Consider the following 20,504-nt stretch of genomic DNA (forward strand, 5'->3'; position numbering starts at 1 on the left):
CATTAGTACACCAGATCCATTCAGCTGGAACTTCAACTTCTAAAACTAACTATCCATTATCCTTATAACCCATTCCCACTGCTGTAACTGTATTGATAGTGTGGATTCCTCCTGTGTTTCAAAATTAAGAGTAAGTCTCTCAGAATAATTTTTCAAAATATATCCTGCATTAAAAAGATATCCTGCATTGAATTCTGATTTCCATGCATTAAAACATCTGATACATACATCTCTAAGTTGGTTGAGAACAAAGATCCTTTCTGAGGCCGTGATCATAGGGTGATAGGACATCTCAAAGAAGATAATTCCCAGGCTGAAGAGATCCACTTTCTGAGGAGGAAAAAGAACTGCATTTAGAAAGCCTTGGTATGAAAGTGTAATTTACCAGGCAATTAGAGTATAAGCACTGTTAGTTGGAACAAAGTTTGCATAAGTGAAAAATGAGCCACACCAGAAAAAATTTGATTTCTTCTAAAAATGTATAGGTATGAAGTATAGATGAAGTAAAATATTTGGCATGACTTCTCAACATTTTCCTTGAAAATTAATTGTATGTAACCAGTTTAGCTCTATACAGATATAGAAAATCACTGGCCAAACACTGGGAAGAATCACTAAAGAGAGAGGACAACTGCGATTTATCATAAGAATTTGCACTGCATCTTTACTAATCATCTCAAAAGTGAAACAAAGACCAAAATCTGTAATTAACAGCGATGATCAGTCATTGACTGCAAAGCCATACCACTGAGGATGGAAGAATGGCACAAGAGAAAGATCATGTGATGAACCCTAACAAAATATGAAAATATGAAAATGCAAGTAAAGAGGAAAAAAATAAGTCAGTGCAGAGTGTCAAGGAGGGAGCTGCCAGGGGGAAGATGACTTTCAGAAGACAATGTGCCTGAGGCAGCTGGGCACAGCCGGCTGAGGGGTAGCCAACTCATGGCAACTGCACACAGGTATAGTGGCCACTTTCAAGAATAACTCTTGTCTACGGCCAAGCTACCCTGAACAAGCCCGATCCCGTTTGATCTCAGAAGCAAAGCAGGGTTGGGCCTGGTTAGTACTTGAATGGGAGACCGCCTAGGAAGCCCAGCTGCTATAGGCTTAAAAAAGAAAATAAAAAAATAGGGGATTGTAAACTGACAAGATTTTTGCAATCTGTGAGGTCAACCAAGGGTTGCCTCACCTAAAAAAAAAAAATAAAGAATAACTCTTGAATGAACTTGGATTCGAGCATTAGTAGAAGAACCTAATTATCATCAGTGACTTAAAATTATCATCAGTGACTCCAAAGTCTTAAAAACAAACACTCATTGTGGCATTTCCTACACGTGTTGGCTATAGAAAATGTGGTACAAAAAAGCACCAATAAAATAGCAATCACCTGTAATCCCACCGCTCAAGCATAGTTACTACTGATGTCTAAAATATGCTTGTTTGTGTTTTTTTAATGTATACATACATGTACACAGTATAAAAGCAGAACCACACTATTCTTGTAACTTTTATTCCCTTAATACGGTGAGATTTTTTTCAATATTATATCATTTTTCTAAAACAATCTAATAGATGATTTTCTAAATCATCTAAAATATGATTTTATTGACATAGAATTCAATTATGTGGAAGTCCCATAATTTCACCAATACCCTACTTTTAAACTGATTCGTTTTTCACTGTTATAAATAATGCTGTGGCGAATCCCTTTCTCATTAATCTTTTTGGACCATTCCTGGCTGTCTCTTTTGGATATATTTCAAAAGGTGGAACTTCTGGACCAAAGAGTACAGCCCTTCTAAGAATTTCATTATGCTATTCCAAACCAAACTAGAAAGATGACACTGAAGGTGATTTCCCACACCCATGGTGTTTGCACATCCACCTTCCCACACACTCACAATCACTGGGTCTATCTCAGTGCTGTCACTGACCAGTGCTCCCTGTCGGAACCAAAACCCAGGCTTGTGTTTCCATTGCCTGAAAATATGCTTTAATGTGAATTGCCTGCCTAATATATTTTAAAAATTTAACTCTGCACTCTTGCCCTAAGTGATCTCACCCAGTCTCATGGCTTTAAATCCCATTTGTGTGATGATAACTTTCAAATTTATACTTCTGACTCTGACTTTTCTTCTGAACTCGAGTCTTGAGTCTTTCACAGCCTACTGGACATCTCCAACTGGCTGTCTCATGAGGCATTTCAAACTTAACACATCTCAAACGTAATTTTCCAGCTGTCTTCTCTTCCTTTTCTGCCATGTCTTTCCTTAGGTTTCCTCATCTCAGTCCACTATCCTTCCCCCCAGCTGCTCTAGGTAGAAACCTGAGCAATGTCCTGTTTTCCTTCCTTTTCCTCACCTAACATACCCCCCTCCACTATGAAAACCTGTCAATCCCCTGCCCCAAATGTATTTTATATCAGCACATTTCTGCCCATATCACTTGCTACCACTCCGGTTCCAACTTTCAGCCACTCCAAATGGACTTCTGCAAAGCCTCCATCAACAGCTAGAGAGAAGTCTTTAGCTCAAGATCCTTCAGTGGCTCCCTGTGCACATTCCCTATTGTGGCTAAGCCGGCCCTGCACGATCTGACCCCTGCCTTCCTTTCCAGCTCCACCTCATGCCTCTCTCCCCATTGCTCACCAAGCTGTAGCCACATGGACCTTCTTTTTGACTGTCTTAAATGTGCCAAGCTAGCTGTCACCATATTTCTTTTTTGCACACTTCTTTTGCTTCACCCCTTCCTCCCAGGCATGCTCCAGCCCCCCACTCTGCATGGCTTTTCCCTTCTCCTCCTTTATCCTAAAAGCCATCTTCTTGGGGAGGCCATCTCTGGTTTATCTAAAGATGATGTCTCCTATTGTTCTCTGGTCACTGGACTCCTCTTCTTAGCTCTTATCATGATTTGTAGTTATTCCTTTTATTTTTTATTTTTTTTGTTTATCATTCTGCTTCATCCACCAATGGATCAACTCCCTGAGGACTGGAATAAGACATCTTTCCTGTTATTAGACTGCCTTATTCCTTGTATTCCTGGGCCCTGGCCCGAACCTGGGTTAGTTCAAATCTTCTCTAGATGGAGGGACTATAAGAGCCTCAGCAGCAACTGTGCCAGCTTCTGTCACTGTTCCTGGCTACCACATGTCCTGTTTGGTGCAGACCCTCAATATACATCTGGATATATATCGAGTGAATAAATGTTTCTGACTATTTCAACTGGTAACTAAACCCCAAACGTAATGATCTTGATATTCCAACTATTATCTCACTCTTGAGACCTTTCCTTCTCTCCAAAAAGCTTCCGCTTTACCTGATTGTATGCAGATTTGGTGCTTCCTTGGACCTCTGGGCTCACATACAGAGCAGTGCCAACCATACCGGTCAAATGATCTGCAGAGAAGAAGGCAGAGGGAAGGCTTTCCAATAATAGGACTCAGATATAAGGCAAATTAAAAAAAAAAAGGTTTCTTAAGAGTGTGTCATGATCTATTAATTGTTCACACTATTCACAGAAAGAAGTAGTGGGCATTTCGCCAAGCAATTAACGCTAAGTCATGTATAGCCACACACTCTGTTCCACACAAGATGTCATTACTGTTGCAGAGGACAGACAGTATCAGATAGAAGTGAGATGGCCCAGGTCATGAGGTAACCTCACATTACCTTGTGGGGTCAGACAAAGTGTAACTATCTATCCAAGGGAGCCAATTACTCTAACTGAAGCTCTAATTTCTTAAGGGTTCTAAAGAATAATTAATAGTGAAAAGAAAAAAGGGATTTCCAAAATTTTGTTAATTTCATGAATAATTATAACTTGCTTTATAATAAAATCTTTATGAATGAAAAACAGGTTTCAGATTAAGAAATTTATACTGTATTGTATACTTAAAATTTTCCTAAGAGGGTAGATCTTATGTTAAATGTGTTATCACAAAATAAGTAAATAATAATAACAGTAAATAAATAAAAGAGCAGGAGAAAACTTTTTTGGAGGTAATATGTTTATGGCACAGATTACAGTGATGGTTTCACGGGTGTATATATATCTCCAAAGGCCTCAGGTCATATACATTACGTATATACAGCTTTTTATATGTAAAAATAAATAAGAGAAAAAAAGTTTGTCACCTGCTTTTTAATACATGAACTAAATATACTAGATTTACCTGAAGGGTCTGATTTAATCAAGTGATCTCCAGATGTATCATCTTGTTTTCCATCAGCCTTAAAATACAAGTAAGCCAAATATCACATTAAAATGTTGTATTATTCCATAAGAATGGCTAATCCATTTCTAAATGAAGACCGAGTTTCTAAATACAGAAACCAGAACAGTTGTAATAATTTTTTTTTTTCAGCTTAAATTTTTTGTTGTTGTCGTTTAGTCTACTAAGGGAGGGCTTACCAGAAACCCAGTGAGATCAAGAAGAAGGGCAATTCACTATAGAACTCTTTCTTCATGGCAGAACCCCCTGGAAACTTATAAAAGCAAATGCCAAAACAGAATCTATTTACTAGGAAGAGTAAGAGTATTTTAACAATAACGACCACCCCACTTCCTAACTTTCCCATTTATCTGGGTCAATTTTTACTCTTCTTTCCTAGAGGCTGGTCACCAAATCTATTCTACCATCACTGCTAACACCTGAGGTAACCTCATCTTCCTCCACCATACCTGCGACTACTATATAGTGCTGTCTCATGTATTAACCTAAATCGCTATTTTCTCCATAGGTTGCTTTTACAAGCACCACCACCAATACTAGCAGCTTTAACATTCTTTAACACTGAGGTCCTTTACCTGTATTCTTATTTTATCCTGCTGACAACTCTCTGAAGTAGGTACTAGTATTAGGTACACTTTACAGATGGGGTACTGAAAGGTTAACTGACTTGCCCACGGTCACGTTTCAAAGAAGTGGCAGAGATAGGATTCTAGCCCAGGTTGGTAGGCCTCCAGAGTCTGTGCTGTTACCTACCTCGCTATACTACAACTTTCCAAAAAGCAAGTTAAATCTTTTAGTTTGGGGATCAAGATCCCCATCACTTAGCCCTTCCTTGGTCTTAGTACTCTTCAAAATTGTTCTGGTCAAGACCACGTCTTTACTCCCGCTTCCATTTCCTCCCTCTCTGCTCCTTCTAACCTCTCCTTCTAATTTAGCCTTTAATTACCATTTAGCCAAATAAACTGCCATTAATCCAAATCCTATTTCCTTTTTCTGACCACCCTCAGAATTAACTGCATTTACTGGAGATTTTGGTGCCTAATAATTCTGGTTTACGATGTCAAGTGAAACTCTTCCTCTGGCATTCCGAGGCCTGCCACCTACAAGACTCTCAACCTTCCAGCATCCTCTCTCACTGCTCCCCTACACCTCATAGTTTCAATCAACCAGACAACATGCTGGCCTTCAAATCATCATGTCTACTTACCCCAGGGCCTTGCTTATGCTGTTCTTGCTCTCTGGAATCCCATACCATGGTGTCACCGTGTCCTGTCCTCAATCTCAGCCTGCTAGACTCCCACCCACCCTTCAGGGCACATTTGAAATACTGTTTCCTTTTTAGAGCTTTTCTTGATCCTCATAACCATATGTAAATTTTCTCCTGTCTTTTACTCTTATGTCACTATTTCTCTCACTTCGTATTATTTTAGCTTTGTATGTTAAACAACTACCGTATAATTTTGTGAAGAACCAACACCTTCTGGATTACATGTTATCTAGGACTGGTGTTTTATATTTTTTAAGCCTTATCTCCTTTAACTAAAAACCCCTCGAGTGTAAAGCATCTAGCCCAGCGCATAGCAAGGTAGACCAAAATACCAAATTATTTCATAAAGCATTATATACCTTTGACCTAAATATCATTCACAAACCAGTAATTTTATGTCCCTCAAGTGGAATGTACTCACTAAAATGTACTCACAATGTCAAAGCCTAAAAGGTCATTTCCAGCTCACTCTTCAGATCTGTATCATTTCCTGAGGATTACGCAGCAGAGTTCAGTGAACTTATCATCTATCCTGTCATGTAACACTTTTGTGATTATCAAGGAATATGGGTCCATTTTCACGCACAGCCTATTTAAAAAATACTCACAGCAAAGGCTAGATGGTCTGTGGCCAAACCAAAATCACCTATTTTCACATGGTCATCAGAATCCAAAAAAATGTTGACAGGCTTCAAATCCCGGTGAATCATTCCCTGACAGAAGAGAGCAAAGAAACAAAGTGTTTCCCAAAGCATAGTTTATAGTTATATCTGTTTCCTAATTTGAAAGGCCAACCTAGTGACAAAATTAGATGAGCCTTCTCCCACAAACCATGCTGTTCCAGGCTGTCTTACCTCTGCAATGTCTCCCACCTATCCTGCCAATGACCTTGCTGCAATCTCCCAGTCTATCTACAAGGCCCCCCTCTACCAGGTTCCCAATTTTCTCTCTCTCTGCTGCATCACAAAACTCTACTCTGGCCAGGGAGACACACACTATTTTCATTCCTTCTATTCCTTTCTTTACACTACTTCCCTTGCTTAGGAAATTCTTGCTTTTCTCTCCTCATTTGAATTGTACCAACATTTACAAGTGCCAACTTGTTCACGAAGCCTATCACAGTAATTCTAACACTTTGACTTTGCATCCCCAGCACCCACGGAAGGTGCTCAATGCCCATTTATTACATAAATATGCTTTTCCCCCCTCCTAACGGCATCCTCATGATGCTTATTGTTTCAGGTATTATAATATAGGAGACGATTATATGAAATAAAACACATTGTGTCAACTCTTTTACCTTTACATGAAAGTAAATTTTGGCTCTCTCTTAAAAAAAAAAAAAAAAAAAAAGGAAGTCCCTCTCAAATATGGAGTTTGACCCATACTAATCCCTCTGTTATTTCTAGGTGTGGCACAGTGTTAGATACCCAGCAAATGATTAGCAGACACTGAGCAAATTAGATCAAAAGAAGAGCATATAGAACACAGTTCTAGGACCCCAAGATGATATCACAGTGACAGGGTTCTAATGGCCCTCATTACAACTCATTTATATTTCCAACCTTGCAAATTCTGCTTCCACCAAATCACTGATAAAGTAGACACGTGTAAATTATGGTCCTGGCTCTTTAGTAAAAATATGGTACAGTATAAACATTTTAAAGTTAAAGAAAATTGAGGCAAAGGAAAAAACATTTATGTTGGCTAATATATTAGATAATTCCAATTTTAAAAAAGTAAGCAGTATTTCATCCTAAAGCTAAGCCATTAGCATTTACATTATAATGGCAATTTCTAGCTTTAAAATGATACTTTATACATGTGGCAAACTATGTTACTCTAAGAGTCCCATCTCTGTCCTTGCTAGATCACTTTCTGGTTTCTTCGTGTTCCTAGGAAGGGTGGTACTAAGTCAGAATCAAACAATGTGGAATGTATTAATTATACTCTCACTTTATTCTAAACCACTCAAGGAAACATCTTCGCATTCCATACATGTTCATATATTTCCTCCTAACCCAGATGTTTGCAAACTTTTTCTGTAATGAGCCAGAAAGTAAATATTTTTGGCTTTATGGGCCATATAGTCTCTGTCACAACTTAACTCTACAATTGTAGCACAAAACTGCCATAGGCAATACACACACCAGCAAGCGTGGCCCTTTTCCAATAACACTTTATTTATGAACACTGAGATCTGACGTTAACAGAATGTTCATGTCATGAAATATTATTCTTTCGATTTTTAAAAATAATCATTTAAAAATGTAAAAGCCACTCTTCACTCACAGGCTGTATAAAAGCAGGTGGTGGGTTGGATTTGACCAGTGGGCCATAGTTAGCTGATCTCAGTTCTAACCTTCAATGTTTTCTTTGAACTTTGGTACTCTGTACTAATTTATCTTTTGAATAATTTATTCCCTATAGATTATTTCAATATACCCAGAGTTTCCTCTCTATTTCTGTTTTTCTCCAATCTTATATTATTTGACTTTTTTATTTAGTCCTAAATTTTATGTATACATAAATTTTCAGATATGAAATGCTGTAAAGTTTACTTTCTCATGGATATAAGCCAATCCATCCAAAATCTCTCGAAAAAGCCTCCAGAGTCTGATGGTGTCTTGATACAGTCCCTGGTCAATGGTGTCACGTAAAGTGCTCTTTTCACAGTACTCCATCTATGGACAAGAACAAACCAGGCAGGATTTGGTTATACAGAGTTGAAATTAAAGAGGACAACTGCAATTAATGTAAACCTTCATTTTAAAACATGTACTATTTCAAATAGTTATGAGAAAGGCTTGATTTTTTTACTTGAAAAAAAAAATTCAAGGTTATTAAAAAAATTCGAGCTTCCCTTTAGTAATGCCTTATTGGAACTGGTTTGCCTGTGGCTCTTGTCCTCCAGAGGTTCTGGAACAAGCCATTCTGCCTAAAGCCATGTTGGTGTTTCTTCTGCACACACAAGGATGTGTGTGCATCATACTTTACTTGTCCAGATTCAGCTTGTTAGACAAAGTGGAGTTTCTGTACATGCACAGTCTAGTATTTATGGAACTAATTACTTCACAAATGTTATTTCATTTATTTTTCACAAATCATAGAGAGAGCTACTATTATTTAATTTATGGATGGAGAGCCTCAAACACAGAATGCTAAAGAACCTTGACTGAGCTCACACAGCTCTGACTAGTAGATCCAGGATGTGAGCTTAACACAGCCCGAGTCGGGAGCCCGTAAGCATGGCCCTACGCCATCTCCTGTTATGGTACAGGAAAGCGTGAGTGCAAGGCTGGGGGAAAGGGCCTCCATGCTGCAATCCACTCTTGCCAATTAATCTTTGGTAGTGCCAGTGAGTCCTCTCCTGCCCAGTGTCTTGCTCTTTGCTCTAGTTTCTTCTGAAACATATCCACCAGCAACTACTGGGAGTTGCTATGTCACCAAGCTGCATGCCAAGGCCTCACCTGAATATAAAGGTAGTGGACAGCCTCAGTGGTTGCTGATGGCTCACTTTCATGGCAACTGTTCTTTCCATTGCAGTCTTCATCCTAACCCAAGAGGAGCACACAAGAACTCAAAATGGGGCCATTGCCATCATCAAGTCATTTGTGCCTGCCCCCACTAAATGCATGGCCATCCTGTTGCCTCAGAGAGGTCAGTGAGCAGAACACAACCACTGTCCTTTAGCTGCATACAGTATTCCAAAGGCAATTTGCTACTACCAGAATCTGCTGTATAATTTCCAGGTCTCTCACTGTATAAAACGATGGGGAAAACAGGCAGGTATCGAAGGTGTGCAATCCATAGAAAGACTCCATGTCAAGTCAGCTCTTTCTTACCATTAACATCTTTCTGTGGATAAGAAGGGCAGAATGTATACAGGCTAATATTTTAAGGCTCCAGTTTTACCAGGGTGCCTTCCTTTGGAAACAGATTAGAAATCTGTTTTTAGTTAAAACAATTTAAATGTGATCGTATGACCAAAGAACATGCTGCCCTCTGGGCTACATTCCCGGAGAACAAGCACGCGGCGGCCACTTACAGCCACTGATCCTCTCAACTATTTTTACACATGGTTAGTATGTTTGTTCCCTACATGTTAACTCAGGTCTCTTAAATTTTTTTTCTTCTAACAGATATATTTAAATACCACTCCCCGCAAGTATGGAACAAGCATTAGGAAGCATTTGCTCATTTCCGATACACAGTTTTTGTGTGTGTTTGTGTGGAAGCATCTTTCAGCATTCTTCCTTTATCAAAGAAAAACAAAAACTCCTGCTTTAGAAAAAATCAGATTCTACTCTTGAATCATTTATATACTCTGAGGATTATCTGTAGAAGACTGTTAATCTTCTAACCAATTAGAATGTCTGTGGGATGGTGCCCTTGACAGAGCAAAATCAGAATTATAAATTTGGTGACCCCACAATAATTAAATGCGTAACTAATGCTAAAATCAAAGACCATTTGCTTTATTAGTACTTTATACTATTTATTCTAGTATTCTGGTTAAATTTATAATTTATAAATTTAGATTGAGAGGATGATTTTGAGGATGATTTTAATAAAAAGAGAATAACTTATTAATGCATTCAAACTTCCTCCAAATCAATTTAAGTGCTTATCTCACAGAATCTATATGTAGACTTTACTATGAATGCCCCTTATAACTGCTAGTGATTATATTTTTATTTCTGGTATAAAAGTCATTGCATTCAACTCTCAGGTACAGAATGCTCCTCTGAAGCAACAACTGACAGTCCTAGTAGTTACAAAGCTTCACCCTGGACTCCGTGTACCAGCATCGAGGGGCTTTGTTGGCCAGGGCAGAGAAAAATACAGAACTGAGTGGGGCTCAAGGACTGGAGCGGTGTTTTTCAAACTTTTCTGACCATGACCTACATGAAGAAATATATTTTACATCACACCCAGTACACATACTCATGAGAGATAAGTTCTACAAACAGAGTTTATCTTTACAAGTAAGACACATTTTGGTATTCTCTATTCCTCTCTACAGCAGTAAGAATAAAATAGTTGGTTGTAAACTTCAAAACAGATTTCATAATCTGTTATAGAATCATGGCTCACAGTGTTAAAACACTATTCTAGGGATGGATTATGAAAATAAGGAATCAAGATTAACTGATGTGAGAGACCTACTTAACTCCAAAATTAGGCTGTTTAGTTATTCAATTAATTTGCATTCAATCCTCATCCCAACCATATAAAGTTTCCCCAAATCCTCTAGGACAGGGGTCCCCAACCCCCAGGCTACAGGTCCATGGAACATCAGGAGGTTCCATGTTAGGAATAGCAGGAGGTGAGCGGTGGGCCAGTGAGCAAAATTTCATCTGTATTTGCAGCCGCTCTCAAGCGTTAGCACCACTGCCTCAGCTCCACCTCAGATAAGCATGCACTAGATTCACTTAGGAGCATCAGTCCATGGTGCCAAAAAGGTTGGGGACCCACTGCTCTAGGAAACAATTTTTATTTTTAAAAAATACAGGGTATCGACTTTCGAAAAGCAGGCATATTTGTTATGTAGATAAATTAATGCCTATAAACAAATATATGAGTAGAATATATTTTAAATAATTATGTTTTTAAATCAAAGGTCTATATTTGCACATCAGAATAAGGCTTTACTATTCTACCTGAGGTTTATAGTATCAAATGTTAGTTTTCTTACATACCCACCCCATGATGAATAAAATGGTATTTCTATTTATATATCTACCTGATTCTGGCTTTTACTGTTCTCATCTTCGTTGTCAAAGATGATATCACTTTCAGAATCTGAAGCAGGTCTTAAAAAGAGAAACAGAAATACTAAGGAAACCAAAACCCCTGTTATAATTTTGAAAATCAATACTTGTTAATGACTAGAAAGCAAAGAGGCTAAAGACACTATACTATGACCATGTAGGCATAAAGCTGTCTATAATACTGTGCTTATTTGTATTTTCCTAATATGTGAAACACAGAACTCTTGATTTAAATAAAAATTGGCCTGAATAATTTTCCTGAAAAAATTTAATAGGTGAGAGTTATGATAAACTGTTATCTAACTGGATACAATGAAATAATATCATGAAATTAAATGACTGGGGTGGATTCTGAGATGCAAAACTATAGTTTAAAATCATAATTATTGGTTTGGTAACCTTTTCTGAACTGCAGTTGGCACTATATCAAGACTCCAAATTTGTTCTTCAATGTTCCACAGAGTTGGAAGCCCTTATCTAAAATATGGCCTTTGAAAAATTCTATTAAATGTATTAAGATGTGGTATTGGAAAAAAAATTTTTTCTTTTCTCCAGGGCTTAAATTTTAAATTTTAGAGTTCTTTTGAAGACAGTGGGGAAAAATCCCCTTTGGATTGCATTTCGTTACGCTGTAAAATTAGGTTTCATATTTTCTTTCCTTTTTTTTTTTTTTTAAACATAGTAAACAGGGCCGGATTTCTAATCAACTCCTCTTTCCTGAGGTGGGCGTGGGGGATTAGATTAGGGGCTTGTCCCAAGCAGCCGGGCCCCACAGGCAGCAGGCTGTGAGTGCTTGTGCTCTTACAGGAAGGACTGCGAAAAGACACCGTTGTGCTCATCCTCATCATCGTCCTCATCGCTGCTCGAGCCGGGGCTGGTGGGCGGGAAGCGGGAGCTGGCAGAGCGCTCGCCGGACGTGCTCCACTCCACCGAGCTGGTGAGGATGGGCGGCGGCGCGGCGGCTTCTACGCTATCGGGACAGTTCACATCTCTTTCGTCTATCAAGGCTGGCCCATCCTGGGCCTGGGCCCCCATGTCTGCAGCCGGCCGCTCGTGCCTCTCAATCCAAGCGTTGTAGTAGCGCACGATGTTCTCATGGTGCAAGCGCGACAGCAGAGTCACCTCGCCCTTGATCCTGCGGAAGTGCCTGCTGGCCGGGTTGATGGGAATACGCTTCACCGCGTAGCAACAGCCATCCAGCTTGTTCTGCACCTGCAGTGCAGAAGGGGAAGGGACCCGGTAGAGGCTGCTCAGAACTTAGCACAGACTGTCATCTGTAGCATTATCCATCCCCTCCCAAGGGGAACCTGCAGTTCTGAGTGAAAGCCAACAACTACAGTTGAGATCCACATGTCTGGGACTCTTAAACTGAAGAAAGTTGACTGCCAAAAACTTAGAAAACATCTCACCCCAAACTAGATGCTCAGAAACCCTGGGGAAAATTATCTCCATTTTAATTATTAATTTTGTTAACAATTATATCCGATTTTCCAGTATCGAATTTGCTATTTAAATTCCTAAGTAAACCTTGTTTTCTTAACCTTGTCTTAAAAATAATTATACAGTTTAAGATGATTTTAGTTTTTTTTAACCCTTAGTCACTAAACACAAACTAAACTCCAAACATTTTAAGACCTAAATGAAAATTTTAATTCTCAACTTATAAAGCTGTGTTAACTTGGATTAATTAAATTTCCTTGAGACTCAATTTTCTCATCTATAGCACTTTTCTTAACTTGTAAAGATTAAATGAGATGAGGAGGGTAAAGCACTTGTATCAAGGCCACCCAGAGAAAGGTGCTTGGTAACAGCAATTGGTATTATACCTATTACTGCTCACTGATTTTGTTACAAACACAGATTTACCACTGATGACGTGTACTGAAACTACAACAGTATCATTAAGAGCGCAACAGAAACAAATACAATAAAACGTTTCAAAGGCGAGTCTCTATGCATTCTTATGCTGGGCAGTTTCACTATGCAACTGGGTTGACTGAAGTTAATTTTTATAAAATTTCATTCACCAGAACATTCCAACCCCACCATGCAGGTAAAGTGAGGAGATGAAAAGCAACAATCTGGTCATGGGCAGAGAGAAACCAGCTGATTACAAAAGACAAGAGGACATCATTTCTGTGTTTGGTTCATAGGTTTCAATTAGACTACTAAAAAACTTCTAGAAATGAGAAAGGAATACTATAAAATTGAGTTTCAGGTGACCTTTATGTATGTGGAAATAGCTAGAACAAACTTTCAAGTAAAACAGATGTGGGTCTGAATGCTTTCATCTCTTAGTGGATATATGTAACCTCAGGCAAATTACATAACTTCTCTGAGCCTTAGTTCCCTTATATGCAAAATGAGGATAATACCTATTTCATAAGAATGTCATGAGATTGAAAGACATGGCCTATAAGCCACCTGGCACATGACCTAAAATATGGAATGTGCTCCAAAAAAAATGATAGTTCTTTTCCTGCCACATTAGTAGAGTGGAGGACAGTGGAAAGTCTTGACACTGTCTTTCAACCTCATGTCTCAGTACACATCATATATATTATGAGTTATTGGTGGGTGGAACTTGCTACACAGGAGATTCCTAGGAATTCATTTATTGAAATGGAAACGTGCATAAACAGTAATGGGTCCAGCTCCTAACAAAATGCCAGACCATTGAGCAGAATGCTCTAACCTAACCTGGAAACAGAGGTAGGGGGTATGAGGGCTTTAGGGTTCATATAGGGATCAACAACAGGAAAAACTTGGGGGCTTAAATTACTGAGATTTTTTTTATTTTATTTTATGAGCTTATTAATAATTTTTAAGTACTTATGAAGAAATGAACTTTGATAATGTTTTGCATTCAAGAATCTAAAATATAAAGAAGTTAAAGGACTTGATCCCAATTACAGTTTGAGCTAAAGGGATAATACATGCTTTAATCATTCGCTCCTCTTAAAGGTAACTGTTGATGACCTGATCAGGCTATCTGTCCACATAAAATCTATTTAATCACCTAACTGTAATGTGTATACTTTCAAGAAGAAAGTTGAAATATTTCCCATATAACATCCTTTTGTAAAAATTTGCTGAAGATAGCCTTTCTGCCTGAAAACTAATTCAATTCTTTTTTTTTTTTGGTGTAAAAGGCCTTCCACAGTAACACTAGTAATGCTTCCTCATAATACTCAGAATCCTAAACAGACATATGCCCTATTGATGGTGGACTACTTTCTTATGTGCAAGATGTTATATATCTTTTTTTAAATTATTTATTATTATTTATGCCTACGGCACCTGGTCTTCCTAGATGGTCTCCCATCCAAGTACTAACCAGGCCTGACCCTGCTTAGCTTCCAATATCAGACATCGGGCTTGTTCAGGGTGGCATGGCCATAGACCATGGACTGTGGCTCCACTGGGGCACAAACCCAGGGCCTTCTGCGTGTAAAGCAGATGTGCTAACTGCTACACTATGGAACCACATCCAAGATGCCATATATCTTATATGGATTTAATAATATTCATCTGGGTCTCCTAAATTCAAACAAAATACTTAAATTATATGAAAACAGCTGAAACCTCTTTCTAAAGGGGGCAAATAATAATAAAAGTCACACAAATAGACCGAAATGAAGAATGGAAGACCCAAAAGCAGCACACCTTAATAATGTATCACTAATTTTCCATCTCAATAAGAACTGAAAAATAAAAGCCATCAAGACCATCTGGGGCCATCTCTCAGTTGGAATTCCATCTTAGTTCTAACCTTGAAACCCTTTTAGCTACAGCAACTCTGAAAGCAAATGAAAGAAAAAGAGAATTTTCTTTCTGCACCAAAGGAAAGTATTGACTCCACTTGAAGGGTTATTATGATCATGTGGTTTTCACATTAATGCACTGCATCAAGCAAAGGAAAAGGAATGATGTGTTCTTAATGTGCCCAGTGTAACTTTAAAGTCTTTAACTTCATAAAAGTGAAGATGATCATAGTTTCGAATGGTCGAATTCACTTCCTTTCCCACTTTCAAAATAGAAGTCCGTACATCTGCAGAAATGGAACACAGTAGCAGCTCTAAAAGGGACTGGGGACAACTATGTATCGCACCTTGATGACAGCTCCAAAAGCTCCTTTGCCAAGAAGCTGTAATTCTTCAAACTCAATGAAATATCGGGAAAACTGTCTCTGTGTCTCACTGAAGAATGCAGCACTGGGTAGCTGGTTCCTAGGAATAACGGTCTCAACATAATCTTGTCCTCCAGAATCTGAGATCAAACAAAAGGCAAGAGATAAAAGAGGCATCAGAAATATAGGAAGAGCTACAATATCCAACAACAATTCAAGGTCTCGAAGAGGTCCTAACTGGTAGTTTGAAAAAGTGCCTCTTACCTGGCAGACCCTTTAGTACTTTCCTCATCTTATCCTCCTTAAATTAGGTGGAAATACAATTAGCCCAAGTTTACAGATGGAGGTAACTTACACAGAGGGTAAGGAAATGACTGAATGATAGAGCCAGAAGCCAAATCCAGGTCTCCTGATCCATTTCAAATTCTGGTGAGGTCCCTTAACCTGCTACTTGAGGAGCAGCAGGGAAATCCAGTTACATGAGAAGGGTTACTAAACAACACTATAGATAGCTCAGCATAAAATAGAGAAGTGATCCATACAGCCCCTTCCAGTTTTAGGTTTACGTACACTTTATAAATAATTTATGTTGAGCAGGGTATCAAAAATAATGGTAAAAGACTCACCTTCAGGACTTTGTTCTAGAAAAGGCATTTTTGGCTGAGGATTTATAAAGCTGTGTTTCAATAGCTGCTGAGGACTCCATCTTTCTTTGTCATCCAGGCAAACACACCTCGGTGAGAAGGAAGAAAGAATCTCAGCAACACACAAATAAACACTAAGCCAGTTAATCTGAGGCATTTAACTATGGGTTGATTTTTTTAAAGATAACAATAGAGAATTAATGTTACTTATGGACCAAAATGCACTCATAACCGAATTTAAATTAATAAACATTCCTGTAGGATTTACATGCTGAGTAGCAGGTTGGGTACAAATGGAGAAAATTTTTAAAAAGTATACAGTAGTCCCCCCTTATCTATGGTTTCACTTTCTATGGTTTGTTATCCACGGTCGACCACGGTCCAAAAATATTAAATGAAAAATTCCAGAAATAAACAAATCTTAAGTTTTAAATTGCACACTGTCCTGAGCAGCATGATGACATCTCCCACAACTCCACTCTGCAAATCAAACCTTTGTTCAGTGTATACACACACTACTTTCCTGTTAGTCACTTAGTAGATGTCTAGGTTATCAGACCTATTGTCACAGTATCACAGTGCTTATCTTCAAGTAACTCTTATTTTATTTAATAATGGCCCTCAAGGTCAATAGTAGCTTAATGCTAAGTCACAATGCCTCCGTCATTCACCTCATCTCATCATGTAGACACTGTATTATCTCACAGAATCATAAAGAGGGAGAATATAATACAATAAAATATTTTGAGACTACATACACATAACTTTTATTACAGTATATTGTTATATTTTATTATTACTTATTGTTAATCTCTTACTGTGCCTAATTTATACATTGAACTATCATAGGTATGTATGTATGTATAGAAAAAAACATAGTATATGTAGGGTTCGGTACTACATGTGGTTTCAGGCACCCATTGGGGGTCTTGGAACGTATCACCCTCAGATAAAAGGGCACTAATGTAGTCTCCAGAAGTAGAAAGACTTACCCTCATGGAATAATTTTTAAACCATCTAAAGTAGCATAAATCTGCTATGAATTTTCACTTCCATTAAGTTTAATTACTTGCCAAGTTTAACACTAAATCAAGCCTTTCCTGGGCCAGTAATAAAACTTTCAGATAGCTGATGCTAAGTTGGGGCCCAATGTGATAAACTTTAGATAAAGCCTGCTCATCATAGTATGAAGTTGGTAACAATTAAGAACTACTTTTTAAAATAAAAGTCCCATATTTTATCACAGACTTTCTTTTAATTCTCATTCCTTGAGTCTATTAACTGTTTATTTTCATTTTTTTAAATGAAAGAAAACAAGCCATACCTCTAACCCAGTGGTTCTCAAAAGTAGGATCCCTGACCAGCAGCACCAGTATTGCCTGGGAATTTGTTAGAAATACAAATTCTTCTCCATCTTGGTCTTAGTAAATCAGCAGCTCTGGGGGTCTGGGCAATAATCTGTGCTTTAACAAGCTCTCCAGGTGGTTTCAATCCAAGATAAAGTCTGAGAACCAGTTTTAATTAATCTAAGCTGTTTGACTTTTGTAACAAACGACCTAAGTAGCACCACTTGGTAGCACTTGACCCTGATTATAAACAATGTATTTAAAAGAGTCTACCATCATTCTGAATTCTAGACTTAAAATCTATGCCTATAAAGTGGTGACAGCAACTAACATAAAATTTTAATTTTATTTTTTCATATCAGCACTAAAAAATGAAGCACTCCTAATTTTATAACTTGAAAAGGCAAGAAATGATAATAAAAGTATCTGTATAAGATTTTATATTTCCCGCTAATTTAAAATTAATTTTTAATTATGTCAGCTAAACATGAATACCTTTTCTCCTTGCAAATACTATTAACACATTACTGATAATGACAGTCTTTGACAAGCACGCAAAGAAAAGATATTTAGTTTTGTGAATATTGATTTTTTAAAGAAATGACATTATCTTGTACATATTATTCTACAACTTGTTTTTTAAATTTCACCATATAAAAAATTCTGCACCCAATTGCAGGAAGATGCAGGGGTGGGGGGTGTCTCATACCAACAAGCAATTCCCCAACACCAGGTAGGTGTCAAATTCAACTCAATTCTAACACTGTTTACATGGAGAAAGCATCAGATCCCACAGTTTGTTTCAGTCTTACAAGACCAGCCCCTCTCCCCTTCAGACACTCCAATCACAAGTCCTGGTTGTTACCTGAGCTTCTGACCTTCCGGCTATAGATCAGAGGTTCCAATGACCTCCTCTCTGGGTTTAATTAATTTGCTAGAGAGGCTCACTGTACTCAGAGAAATAGTTTACTTATTAGATTACTGGTTTATTATAAAAAGATATAACTTAGGAATAGCCAGATGGAAGAGATGCACAGGGCAAGATGTATGAGGTAGCAGAGCTTCCATGTCCTCCTCTCTGGGCATGCCAACCTCCCAGCATCTCCATTTGTTTACCAACCTGCAATCTCTTCAAACCCTCTCCTTTTGGGTTTTTACGAAGGCTTCGTTACACAGGCATGATTAATTAAATCATTGTCTATTGGTGATGGATTCAATCTCCAGCCCCTCTCCTGTCCCCAGAGATCGGGGGAGTGAAACAAAAAGTTCCAACCCTCTATCATGTGGTTGGTTTTCCTGGCAACCAGCTCCAACCCTCACCTGTTTCCAAAAGTCATCTCATTAACATAACGAGAGACACCTTTGCTGCTCTAACAGGACATTCTAGGAGCACTGTGCCGGAAATAGGGACCAAGACCAAATATATCCTTATTATATAAATCACAATATCACACAGTGTGTCTTAGAGATCCAAGAAGGTACTTAAATATCTTTTTGAATTTACCAGAATTTATTTACACATTCTTCTACTGTTGGACATTTAGTTTATTTCCAATTTTCCAACTGTACCAAAAAATGCTGCAATAAACATTCCTATATATGCCATGCTGGGTTTCTGAAGAACATTATCAACTCTACCTCAACTGTGACAGTAATGTGATTGACATCACAATAAATCTAGATCAAAAAAATCATAAAGCCTACCTAGAATGAACTGTATCTTTAAGAGATTTTATAGCTATCAAGATCTCAGTTAAAAAGATGAAATTCTCTGAGCCAATAATCTTAGCGTCATAGTAATCATAAGTGGTAGAGGCAAATGCTAGCTCTGAATCAAAAGGGATGAAATGCCTGGAGAGTCTCATATTAGGTCCATACTTCCCACAACTGAGGATGGAGATAACAAACCCTAACTTACACCAAGTCCTAGGCACTGCTGGAAGCACAAGTGTGGCTCATTTAACACTCACAATCACCTCCTGAAGTAGGCGGTGCTATTATCTCCATTTTATAGGAAGGAAACTAAGGGTAGGCAGTTTAAGTCACTCAGCTAGTAAGGCGTAGAGGTGAGAAGTGAACCTATCTTTCTGGCTCTAGAGTCTGGGCTCTTTCCTATCACAGAAATTGATTTTAAACAAAACCTTTTTCCAAAGGATGTTCACCAGTAAGCAAAAATACAGCTAAAATGAAATGTTGCTATACCTTTGTTGTTTGTGAATAATTTTTAAAAATTTTGTTAACAGAAATAGAAAGTGGTAAAGCAATTCTGTGCAACTACTTTGTAACCAAGCAGTCTATCAAAGCCCTGTAGCAAGAGAGAGGAATATTCTAAGGACAACCATGTTAACATTCAGAATAAGAAATAGTGATGAGCTCAGGTTCAAAACTGACAGAGAATAGCACTATTCTCTAAGAAGTGAACTAGGAAAGTTTCGCCTGCTGAGTCTGTCATTTTGCTATTAAATGTGAAAGATATGTTCTACTTAAACTTCCCAGTGTTGTTTTTATAAATACATAATGCTATGGTTAACCTTTACTAAATTATTCTTGACCAGTGAGAAAAGGCAGAAAGCTAAAGTTGCCATTTTGGAGAATGAAATGAGTCTTTCTATCAGTGGTTCTATCATCATATTTATTTTTGGCCAACCACACTGTCAGGGTGCATTTAAATAAATATTTTTAAAGTCCTAGTGCATTTAAGAGAAATCGTAAGAGATTTCTTTAGAAATCTTAAAATGCTTATATACTTTAAGGAGAGGACACAGCACAAAGAACCAAAGTTGATCCCTTTCCACAACTGTATCTATATCATTTCTACTTCTATTTTATAGTACGTAGAAACTACCTTATTAAAAGATAAGTACATGTACTTTCACTTTTGTAATGGGCAAGACCATGAGTAATAAGAAATAACAATATAGATTAAGTCAAATGGGAGTTGGGATAGTTGGGAATAAGGAAAAGAAATGTGAAGGGGAAAAGAAAAGAAATGTAGGCAGTAAATAAAATGAATCTCCAAATCGCTGGAAAAAGGAATAAGGTACAAAACAAGACTATTAGAAAGGGAAGACACCAGTCCATGCCAACTTCTGCTCGAAAGTTGGACCAGG

General features: G+C 37.9%; 1 protein-coding gene and 2 pseudogenes across 1 annotated transcript in view; 1 reads left to right on the forward strand and 2 right to left on the reverse strand.

The window, feature by feature from the left end:
* The window catches only part of EIF2AK4 (eukaryotic translation initiation factor 2 alpha kinase 4), an 87,821-nt gene that overhangs the window by 34,655 nt on the left and 32,662 nt on the right, over positions 1 to 20,504 (reverse strand). Inside the window, exons 10-19 of the mRNA XM_039843918.1 lie at positions 16,031 to 16,137; positions 15,387 to 15,544; positions 12,081 to 12,487; positions 11,248 to 11,317; positions 8,972 to 9,055; positions 8,063 to 8,185; positions 6,110 to 6,214; positions 4,175 to 4,232; positions 3,319 to 3,398; positions 229 to 330 (exon numbers count right to left, since the gene is read on the reverse strand). Of these exons, the coding sequence (XP_039699852.1) occupies positions 229 to 330; positions 3,319 to 3,398; positions 4,175 to 4,232; positions 6,110 to 6,214; positions 8,063 to 8,185; positions 8,972 to 9,055; positions 11,248 to 11,317; positions 12,081 to 12,487; positions 15,387 to 15,544; positions 16,031 to 16,137 (1,294 nt within the window). The remainder of the gene's footprint in view (positions 1 to 228; positions 331 to 3,318; positions 3,399 to 4,174; positions 4,233 to 6,109; positions 6,215 to 8,062; positions 8,186 to 8,971; positions 9,056 to 11,247; positions 11,318 to 12,080; positions 12,488 to 15,386; positions 15,545 to 16,030; positions 16,138 to 20,504) is intronic.
* LOC120587296 (uncharacterized) lies at positions 993 to 1,111 on the forward strand (annotated as a pseudogene).
* Positions 14,564 to 14,679, reverse strand: LOC120587305 (uncharacterized; annotated as a pseudogene).

This window comes from Pteropus medius, unplaced genomic scaffold (assembly GCF_902729225.1).
Source record: "Pteropus medius unplaced genomic scaffold, Ma_sr-lr_union100, whole genome shotgun sequence".
NCBI lineage: Eukaryota > Metazoa > Chordata > Mammalia > Chiroptera > Pteropodidae > Pteropus > Pteropus medius.